This window comes from Dasypus novemcinctus, chromosome 14 (assembly GCF_030445035.2).
Source record: "Dasypus novemcinctus isolate mDasNov1 chromosome 14, mDasNov1.1.hap2, whole genome shotgun sequence".
NCBI lineage: Eukaryota > Metazoa > Chordata > Mammalia > Cingulata > Dasypodidae > Dasypus > Dasypus novemcinctus.
The window spans coordinates 19170111-19181170 of NC_080686.1; the positions used below are offsets into that span (position 1 = coordinate 19170111).

Genomic DNA, 11060 nt, shown 5'->3' on the forward strand with positions numbered 1-11060 from the left:
TTGTTCTTTTCTTCTTCTGAAACTCTTCCCTTAGTCAAATAACTAAAGAATCTATGATGTTACCAATATAAAGAGAAAAACTGTTTATTTCTTATAGATTTGGAAACACATCAAAAAGAGCAAGTGTTCCAGGCAGTGTAAGAAAAGCAATTCAGTAAAACTTTTTTTTTTCTTTTTTTGAGGGCAGGGGGGTGGGGAAGACAGGTTATTTTTTATATATTTTAATTTTCCAAAGAACAAATTTCTAAAATGAAAACTATTAAACCACCCTAAAAGCTACCATCATTTTGATTATGCAGGTCAAAAAGCACATGATTACTGAAACAGAACTTCAAAGGTAGCTATAGATATGTTTAGTTACATGGCTTTTCAAATCTCAAAGATAAGAGCATTACATTTAAGAAAACAATAATTTAATACTTAAAAAGGAAAAATTCCAGACTACCAAACCAGTATGTATACAGTAAGAACCAGGATGTTAGAAATGAAGAGAAAAAAAAAACTCCACCTTTCTGTGATAGTAAAACACAAAGGATCCTTAAAAACCTTAGCTATGTTGATTAGAGAAAAATAACTATTTGGCTGTAAGGTATCTGTTTAAGAAAATATGTGGGCTATAATAAACATAGAAAATATCAGAATTAGCCCATACTTATAAAACTTCTTTCACAGCCACTAAATTCTTCATAGAATTTCTAGTAACAAAATTAGGTATATAGATTTCAAAAAAGAAACTCAATCTATGATGTTTCCCCAATTGTAACTGAAATAAAGATTTTTCAGTATACAATGTCCTCTGATTATTTCTATAAGTTGGTATAATTTAACGGTAGCTTCAGAAAAAGGATGTTCAACCGGTTGTATTTCTAAGGCATCAAAGAAAGCTTATTACAACCAATTCAAATTTGATCCTGTGCCATGCCCTATCTAAAGAAGATTGGATAAGGAATTACAGATTCTATACTTGTGCACCCTGAGTACATTTTCTAACTCAGACAAACGGCGAGTTGTGTAAAGCCTAAACACTCAGAAAGTCTTATACCTTTCTTTGTGGCAGAGAAAAAAATCACACCACTAGCACTTTTATTTAGGTTGATCAAAAAGTAATCAAAACTTGAAGTGCCCAAATAAAACCCCAAATTCAATGATCTAATATAACAGTAAGAAATGCTTTTCCTTCACCTTTAAAGAAACTCAATTTCTTGATATTATTATCTGGTCTATTGAAGTGGCAACTATTCAAGATCTAAAAGCCTCATTTGTTTTAAATGCATAATTCTGACTACTTATATAATCAGCATAACTGTCTTGAGCCAAAACACAAGGGAAATAAAAGATAAACTTCAAAGGCTTTATAAGAATTAATAGCATTTTTGAAACCTCTGGAAAGAAGATGATTGGGGACTGGGGTTCCTCTCCTCCATTGATAGGCTAATCCCTTTCCAATCAATTTTTGATTTCTTAGAAAGTTGTAACTGCTTCCAAAATCAGAAACCACAGGATGATATGCTCAAACACTACACCAATGTGACACCGATATAGAGGTATTTACAGAAGAAGAGCTCAGTTGTGAACACAAGTTTACATACAATGGACTACAAAATAATAATCTGTACAGAATGGCAAGAAAAAATATCCTGTATAAAAAGCATAAAAACTCAGCTCAAATTTTAATCAACTTCAAAAAATCATGAAAACAAAGGAAAACAGGGATCTCTTTCAGAAACTCCAAATACCTGCAAAATGCAACACAAGTAATTTCTATTCAAGATTATTCTTAATCCCAAATAGAGTACAGCTATCATGTCACATATATTAAAATTTTTAAATATTGTGGAGATCTAAAACATTAGAGCCGATGGTAGTTAATGATCAGTAAACATTTCCTGTTAAATAACACAATAAGTTAAACTAAAAGGATGCAAACTGATAGATCTCAGGATTCAAAAATCTTTTAATTTCAAGGGGTGAATTACAGCACCTGTATAGGATGGGCTGAAAAATAGCCATAAATGTAAAGTTTTCCATGGTGTTGGTATGTGTGCTTCCCCCCCCAAAAGAAATGCCTACTGCTTACATGTTAAAGAATCTCCACTGCACTGTTGTGCAATATTCAACCAGAAATCATAAGTCCTCAATATACCTTAAGCCAAAGTGAATATTATGTATTTTACAGCTTTTACAAAATGGCTGTAAAATCACATTATGGGCATATACAGCCCTTTGATCTCACTGCAGAGAATTCATAACTGTTCAATAATGCTATAACCATTACACCACACACCTTAAACTATTTTGAGTTTTCCACAATTCCTTCCAAAATCAGCTTCCCAAATAAAGTAATGTAACATAAAAAATTCCTGGGAGGGCTTATTACACAAAAGAATAGCTTGGATACAAACTAATCTACACACATATACACCTCCTGTGGAACTTGTTTATTCCTTTTTCCCCTCCATCCCTTCTAAAGGTGGGTGCCCTTGAGTAATGGAAAGGGAAGGCTCTTCCACCACCACACCCTCCCAGCACCTCTGATTTTGGTCCTCAGACGGTGATTCTGTGTAGGTGATGAAAACTTTAAGAAAAGAGAAGCTGTCCCTTTAAAATGCCCTGCTGTCCCACATCCCACGTGGAACCAACATCAGCAGCACTTTCCCATTAAATTCAATGTGAATGCAAGAGGCACCATCCTTTGATATATATAAAACCAGAAAAACCTCAGCTCACATTCTTTACTGAGGATGAACAGGTGAAGCAAACGTGTCAGGAAGGGAGAAACCAAGCAACTTCCCACCCCTCCCCAAAAGGTGCTCTAAGCTCGCACCCCAGTCTCTGTGAAACATCACCTCTCAACCCCTCCTCTGTAGAGCCTGGTTTAAAGAAAGGAGAGAGGCACCAACAAAACCTGAGGCGTAAATGCCACGAAAATACAATCTAAAGCCGGAAAGGTTTATTCTTCCAATCACACATATTAACTCTATTAAGAAAATGGCATCACTTTTTTTCCACGAAAAAAAAAAAAAAAAAGGAAAAAGAAAAAGAAAAGAAACCCGTAATGATCATTAAAAGGGAGTTAGAAAATAGCAAACATAGTTATTTATCTTATCTCAGATCAGTCCTCATTACCAATAAGTTTAGCAGTTTCTGCACTACCACCTCCCCCCTCCCTCCCCCTCCTCCTCTTGCATCGGATTTTCACGTTTTCTCATTGTCGGTTGAGTTATAAAAGGCTTTTTGCCCTTCGAAAGTTTTAAAAAATAAATAAATATTAACTCCTTGGTCCCTGTAAAGTCAAAATGGACTTCAGGGGAAAGGCGGTTCATCCTTTTACCTTCAGCGAGAAAAGGGGGAGCATCCCGGATTTTTAGGGATTTTTTGCGATTTTTTAAAAATTTTTATTTGGTTATATGCCTGAGTTCTCCCTCCATTTTGGTTGTTTATGATACTGACAACAAGCTGTCCCTGCTCCGTGCAGATCTCCTGCTTTCATTTAGCACCCCCTCCCCTGCCCCCCCGCGGCCACACGGCCCCGCTCCCACCTCCCCCAGACCCCGCACCCCGACCCCGCTCGCCCACCTGGGGAAGGGGCAAAAACAGACCCCTTTCTCCAAAAAAGAACACCCTCCTGTGAAAAAAGGGGCAAAGTTACCCCAAGTCACCCCAAGTGCCCCCCAAATATTGCCGACCGCGGGGTTCCGTCGGGCCCTGCGGGAAGCCACCTTCCCCCGGGACGTTTTGGTGGAAAATGCGGAGAGTTTACTCTCAAAACTGAATTTATATTAATTTTTCCCTTATTTTTCGGGTCTCTAATGTCTTCCGCTCTCGCTGCTGCCGCTGCCGCTGTCACAATATTCACAGCACCAGCGAGGAGGAGGAGGAGGCGGAGGAGGAAAACTTTTCAAACTTTCCAGACCCCAAAGAAAGGGGCTTTTTTTTTTTTTTTCCCACCGCCCTCACCTTCGGGCCCCGGGCCGCGTCGCCCCCCGCCCGGTCCGAGCGGGGTCGGGCGTCCCCGCACTCCCGCCCGGGCATTTGACTTTATTTTTTGTGGAGCTTTTCCCCGCGGGGTCCCGGGCAGGGGCTGGGAGCAGCACCGACTTTTCCTCCTCCGGCCGCCGCCGCGGCTCCTCTGCCCCCTTAGCCGTCCCATAATTTAAAGAGCCCGGAGATGCCTCCCGCTAGCCGCCTCCGCCGCCCGGACCCCGCCGCACTCACCGCGGGGCTCTAACATCCTCCCTCCGGCCCGGCCGCCGCCTCTACACCGCCCGCCGAATTTCTAATAATTTTTTTCTCATATTTCGGGCTGGACGCGGCGGGCCTGGAAATTGTTTCCTTACGCCTCTTTCCAGCAGCCATTGTAGTGTATGCGCTGCCCCTTCAGCCCAACTTGCAGCTGCCGCCGCCGCCGCCGCCGCTACCGCCGCCGCCGACGTCGCGCCCACCGCCACCTCCCCCGGCCTGCGCGGCCGCCGCCCCCGCCCCCGGCCCGCCCCCGGCCCCCGCCCGCGCGCCCCGGCCCGCCCTCCGCGCGCGCTCCGCCCCACCGCTGGCCAATCGGCGCCGCCGCCGCCGAGGCCGCGCGCGCTGCTTGGTCGGCCGCACCGCCCGTCAAACCGAAGTGTTAAGAGGCGGGCCGCGGAGCGGGGGCGACGGGGCGGGGCCGCGAGTGCCGCCCCGCCCACTCGGCCCGCCTGGGCCTCCCCCCCTCCGTGGGCCAAGGGCGGGGCGAGACGCGCCCGCCCCCTCCACCCAGGGCCCCTCGCGGCTGTCCATCAGGTAGCGGCGCGCGTCGATTGGGCGGACGGTCGCCGGGGAGCGGGGGCAGCACGTTGGGGTGCGCGCTACTTAAGGCGCTGCTGCGTGAGCCCTTGACGTGTTTGGAGCTGCCGACGGCCCGGGCGCGAGCGGAGAGGCGTCCTGAGGTGAGTGGTCCCCCCGCCCCTCGCTGCGCTTCAGCTGTAGGAAAGGGGGAAGAGAGGGACACACCTGGCTTCCCGCCGGGCCCGAGTCCACCGCTGAGGCATGAGGTAGCTGCCACCAGGCCTCGGTGCTGCGCGGGCCCTACCGGTCGCGCCTTCCCCTTCCCTCCCACCCCCCCACGGCCCCAGGTGGGTCAGCGGCGGGGAAGGTGACCACTGCCTTCCGGGCGCCCCAGGCTCTTCCTTCACCGCCCTCCCGGCAGCTCTTTGAGCGTACTTGCCTCCTCCAGTCCCTCGCCCCCCAATGCCCTCCTCGCCCCTACCCCTCACCGCACTGGGGAGGGCCGAAGCAAGGTGTGCTCACCTGTGCCCTCCGTCCACGCGCTGGACGCCGGCCAGCAGCATCGCCTCCCGTTTCTCCGTTCGCCCTCCAATCTCCCTCCGGTAGGCCACCTCTTGACTTCTTGCACCCTGCCTCCCTGCATCCAGAGTAGGTTAAGAGCTTTAGGTTCTCGCGTGGTCGATTACAGCTTCCCGGTAGGTACACCTGCGTTTTGTCAGCGCACCTCGGCTCGGCTTCTCAAGTGTGTGGGCTCGGACGTGTTCAGTAGCGTTGCCTTCCCCTGTCCCTTTCAAAGCTGCATGGAGAGTGGCGATGGGGAAATCGAGAAATACTTAAAGCAGTTTGCCCGTTTGAGTGGATTACAGAGTCATTCCTTAAATGTGCCGCGGTTTTGCGGCCCTTCCCTCCACTCTTTGTGTGGTTTTCTCTCTGGCTACTTTCTGCAAGTAGAGCCTTGAAGGCTTTGTTTAGGACCTTCAGTAGTAAGTAGATAAGGCCTCTTTAGCAGAGCACTGGATCTTGCCCTTCAGCCCAGTTCCTCGCTGTAAATGGACATTTTCTCTTCATTTCCAGTTATTACATGAGGAATTCATGCCAAGGAGGACACATTCAGAAATCCAAACTTAGATTGACTTGCTTTTGGAAACGGGAAGGAAAAGGAAGTGAAATCTGAATAAACAAAGGCTGCAAACCTGATCCTAGTGTATGTGTATCCGAGTGTAAATAAATATTATTTTTAAAGAATTTCTGACATGATGGTAATAAAATGTAGAATAGAACACTGCCATGTACGACACCCAACCTAACTTTTATAACCAAGGAATAGAAACAGCTAGGTATAGAGTTGTGTGTTCCCACATTGCAGGATGTAAAAAAGAACGCAGTGTCTTTTCTTAGTACCAACATGTTTCTTAGAAAGAAGTCAAGCCTGCAAAAGAATTGTGTTCAGAGAAGGAAGAAGCTTCTAGATGTAATTGAACAGCATCTCCAATCTCCTGTTTGCCAAGATATTTATGTTAGCTGGGCATTTTCATGTAGTGCACAATGAAAACCATAAAACAAAATGATTGCTTAATGGGTATTAAAAGTTAAAGGATCCCAGAATAACCCAACACTTTTCCATCTTCTTTACAAAGGTTGGTCTCTTCAGCTTGAACATCTTGATCTTGCCTCTGATAAAAGAAACTGGACTAGTTTGCTCTTGATTGAGGTTTTACTCTTGGGGTTTTATGTGTTTTCCCTGAATATACTTTCTGTTAACATGACTGATAATGCTTTTGATGGTTTCATCTTGGGCCAGGAAATTAAAAACCATTTCATACAAAAGTTCTGACCTCTGGTTACTAATATTGATGGATGCATATTTTATTCAGTGGAGTTTTGTAAATCATGCTACATAATTTATTGATGTTTTCCATCTTTAGGTGGAAGAAGGGTTAAGTTAGAACAGGATTCAGGAGTACAAGTTAAGTCAGCTTCTTAAGCTTAGCGTGAAGCATGTTAATATGTTACTGGGTGGTTAATCAATAGTATACCCATATAGTGAAACAACAAAAATCATTTTGAAATAATTGTGTTGACTATTGGTTTTTGAATGTTCTCTTTTAGTTCCATTCTGTGGCATTTCATAAAAATGATAGGCATACCAACTTCAGTTGAATGCCATTATAGAGAGCAATGGTCTTGGGATATAGTTGACGTCCGTATTATATAAATATGTGCCTGACTTGGCATAGCTAATTGGCTTTTAGTGAACTGTGATCATCAGAGACTTTTCCTGGGTTATATCTCTAAGGCTTCAGTTGGAAGATTACTGAACTGTAGTAGCATTCCAGACTTTCTTCAACCCAGGGAAGTACCACTTAAGTAGAAGATGCCACTGGAAGTTAAGTTCCACTCTTCACCTCTTTACCTACCACCCCATCCCCCCCAACACTATGGTTTTTCCCAATGTCGGCTAAGCAATAACTTGACTTTTTAGTGTATTGGTAGGGACTCAGGTACTTTAGATGATAAATATTTTTGCTAACGTTGCATTTACTCAGTTATTCCATGCTTATTTTGTATACTAATCTAGAATAGGGGAGTCACCATTACAGTGTGTACTGTATTCTTAGACTGTATGTTGTATTCTTAGATTTTGTTCGTACATTTAGTTTAAATTGTAGAAATAAGAGTAAATTACATGAATCATAGTGAACTGTCTTACTGAACATTCTAATCAAATTTCAGTAGATGTATTTAAATATGCTTTTTGTGCTGAGGCACTGTGGACAATACAAATGAAGAATGCATCCAAATCTTTATTCTCAAAAAAACAGAGAATACAAGGAGTTCTTCACTAGATAATTATTAAGATAAAATTAATTTCTCAAGTACTTATGGGACTAATGGAGTTTTCTTTTCTGTCACTCACTGTATGACTCTTTTTCCCAACATTTACTTGTAGAAAGAAGACTTCTAGGATGCCTATGGTAGCACGGAGGCTGAGAGATCCTGACCTAAATCCTTGTTTGTTGGTAGGGCGGCTTTTAATATTTGTGAGAGTTAAGTTGGAAGAACAGGTTTCTTCTAATCTTGTGGGTATATTTTTTTCTAAAGTTGTTGAATAAAGTTATTTCAGTACCAAAATTTTCCTGGCCAATGTATTCTTATTTCACAAGAACATTTTTAGGTCTTCATATTAACTAACCTCTCTTAAATTATTTTAATATAGCATCAAAGGGGAGCTATGAAAATAAGCATATTCCAAATACATTCATTAAATATTTGGCCTAGAAATATAGCTTTGTTCTATGTATTAAGTCAGTTTCCAACAGTTTTATTAAATATGTCTGTTTAGATGGACCCTGTTTCTTGGATCTTGAAAGCAAACTAACCTCCCCCCTCCCTTTAGCTAAAGTTTTCCTTTGGATGACTTCTCAGAATTGTACTTTTCATTTTTAAAGTTATACTGTCTACTTCCAGTTCAGACAGCTTAAGTTTAATTTCCAAGTGACAGCTATCCTCCTTTGAACTCATAGCCCTGTGTTGCCATTTTGGTTTTGAAGCAATAATAATGATATTTCTTAAAATTGCTTACATAATAGTGTATTTACCTGTGTAATGGAGTGAATGATAGCCAAAAAGGAATCAGGATGAATGGTGTTAATTTAGGTTGCCTTGATGTAGCCCCTTTATAAGCCATTTACCTGGTATCTCCAAACTGGGCTTAAGATCAAACAGCCAGGTCCAGGTGAGAACTTGGAAAAGCAGGAGATTTGTACTGTAAATCAGTTGAGTTCTCATTTTAGCATTGTAGCAGTAATTTTGAGCCTTTTGCATTTTGCCTCAGTTTCTCTGTTAAATGGTTGCGGCACTGATTCAGTGATCTCAGTTGGTGCTTTGGCTCAAATTCCTATGATAAATATTCAGAAAAGTGGCCCAGAATATGAAAAGGAAGATGTCTGCCCTGAGAAGAATGAATGCTGGGAGAGTTGGAAAGATAATTCAGGTTGGGTTCATGCCTATCTATTAAAATGAACTATTTCATATCTGCTCTGGGGGGAAAGTACCTTCAGAGGTCTTTTTTTAATAGATTTCATTCCAACTCTTAAATGATGCCTATCTTGCATATTAAAGGAATCAGATGCTTCTACCAGATGTCTGGATGAAAATAACTATGACAGGGAAAAGTGTTCCACTTACTTCTTGAAGTACAAAAATTGCCGGAAATTCTGGGTAAGCCCAGCTTGCTTAGGTTGTGTTAAAACCCAAACCCTTTGGCTTGAAATGGAGGCCTCGTACTCAGAATCCAACAATAGTGATAGCTATAGGGAAACTTAACTTTTTAAATTTATCCTAATGGATCCTTGAGAGTGCCTTTCAGTTGCCTCATCCTATTCCAACATTTAAGAGTACATGGAATATAGGTAGGTCTTCCTGGTTATGTAAGTATCTGGAGCCCTAAAACAGTTGTTACAATTTTATTTTTCCTGGACATGAGCAAAATGTGTAACTTTACCCCACCATAACACATCACATTTGCCTTCCATTTCTGCCTTTTGCCCTCCCACCACCATGCATGTACTAAAATGGTCCCATTCTCAAACATTGGTGCATAATTTCTGTTTCTCTGAGCACTGGGTCCAGCTACATTCTTTCCTTTTGCTAAATTGACTGTTGACTCTACTTACCAATTATTCAGTAGCCTTTGCTGGTGGGCTATATTCTTGGTCTCTTGTAGGTACCATCACAATTACAGTTAACATACTCCTATGGGAATAATTGTTCTATTTAATTATAAATGGTTTTGAAAGTATTTGGAGTACTAGAATTGGAGGTTTTTGTGGGTTTTTTTTTTTTTTGAGACTCCCCGTTTTAATGAAGTAATAGCAAATTACTGACAAATGATTAGCATTTAATACATGACTGACTGGTTTGTTCTTGTTTTATATCTACATGCAGAATTCTGTTATGATACAGAGAAGACAGAATGGAGTGACACCATCTATGCCTACAGCAGCAGAAAGAAATGAAATCTTGGAAGCAATGGGAAAGATGCCCTATTGAATGCTTGCATTAAAATTGGTTATGTAATTTAAAAGCAGATGAATATTTTGAATAAATGATTGTTGTAATATTTTAAGGTTTTACCCACGTAGATCTTAAATTCTGCATGGAGAGACAAACTTATACTAGTATTGTGTACTTGGATTTGCTCTCGATGCTATGACCATGGTATTTCACTGCTGCTCTCTGCCACTGAGTTTACATTACTTCCTGAAGGTAAGGTAGTGTTAGAAAAGGCTAAATGAGGAGTTGAGCTTCTCTGCTGGGTCTTGAAAGAAAAGTAAAATTTGGACAAGTGAACACTTACTGGGAGTGGGAGAGAGGCGTTTTTCCAAGGAAGGGAAATAAGGTGAGCAATAACATGATGGGAGGAAAGCTTGAACCAAGTTTGGAGAGTCAGAGTTTAAGCTGGGTGAAAGAGTGGTAGAAGGGAATGCTGTAAAGGAAGATGTATGGTGGCCCTCAAATCCCAGGCTTATTTCTAGACTCTGGATCCTTCAGAGAAGTAAATCTCAATTTTGTATAAATAAGGTTAATACATTGGTTAGAGGAGAAACAAGGGGACAGCAAGATTGTCTTAAATGGCATGCAAAAGAACTGGTTTTCTTAATTTTCTTTAAGGAGAGGCTTAGTTAAAGGATTCTATGACTAAACTCCATAAACATTGGGTAGGCTTCTGAAGCTACATTATCAGCTCTTGAACCACAGTAATGGGGAACAAAGGAAAGTGAATCCCTTAGAAGTAAGGTTTCTATTTGTAGGATGAGATAGGGTATAGAAAGGAATGTTGTATGATTTATCAGGTGACTATAATACTGGCGTGAAACTTGAACTTGACTTCATTTTATGATACATACTAAAACAATGAGACATTTCATTTTCATTTTTATTATAATAAAATTTAATGTATGACAGGTCACCAATGAAGATAAATTATGGTATTCATCTGGACCAATTTTTTTTTCCAACCTGGGACCTCGCATGTTGAAAGCCAGTGCTCAACCAGTGACCCACATTAGCTTCCCTGAATTGGTTTCTTCATTTGTTTGCTTGTGGTTTTGTTTGTTTCTAGGAGGCACCAGGAACTGAACTGGGCACCTCCCATGTGGGAAACAAGTGCTCAACCACTTAAGCCACATGTGCTTGCTGGACCAATTCTTGCTGCTTTTGGATTTATTTGACAACAAACTACCCATCTCATTGATTTGAGACAAAAAACGCAAATGTTTTTAAGCCTGTCACAGGCT

At 42.1% G+C, this 11060-nt stretch overlaps 2 protein-coding genes across 5 annotated transcripts in view; one reads left to right on the top strand and one right to left on the bottom strand.

Moving 5' to 3' along the window:
* The window catches only part of PLAG1 (PLAG1 zinc finger), a 51301-nt gene extending 46858 nt beyond the window's left edge, over positions 1-4443 (bottom strand). For 2 of the 4 annotated variants that reach the window (XM_071207820.1, XM_023586202.3), the window contains exon 1: positions 4216-4443. The gene's annotated coding sequence lies outside the window, so the exon portion shown is untranslated. The remainder of the gene's footprint in view (positions 1-4215) is intronic. The other 2 variants (XM_071207821.1, XM_023586203.3) reach the window with 2 other exon arrangements.
* Positions 4444-4879: 436 nt separating this feature from the next.
* On the top strand, positions 4880-9889 carry CHCHD7 (coiled-coil-helix-coiled-coil-helix domain containing 7). The gene is made up of 4 exons (XM_071207822.1): positions 4880-4922; positions 7712-7781; positions 8884-8982; positions 9709-9889. The coding sequence occupies exons 2-4, from the start codon at positions 7728-7730 to the stop codon at positions 9811-9813; spliced, it is 258 nt and encodes an 85-aa protein (XP_071063923.1). The 5' UTR covers positions 4880-4922; positions 7712-7727; the 3' UTR covers positions 9814-9889.
* The last annotated feature ends 1171 nt before the right edge of the window (positions 9890-11060 follow it).

Coding starts and splice junctions, on each gene's coding strand:
- CHCHD7 (XM_071207822.1), top strand. CDS start 7,728: ATGCCTATGGTAGCACGGAGGCTGAGAGATCCTGACCTAAATCCTTGT. Junction 7,782..8,883: donor ACCTAAATCCTTGTTTGTTG/GTAGGGCGGCTT, acceptor TGCATATTAAAG/GAATCAGATGCTTCTACCAG. Junction 8,983..9,708: donor AAAATTGCCGGAAATTCTGG/GTAAGCCCAGCT, acceptor ATCTACATGCAG/AATTCTGTTATGATACAGAG.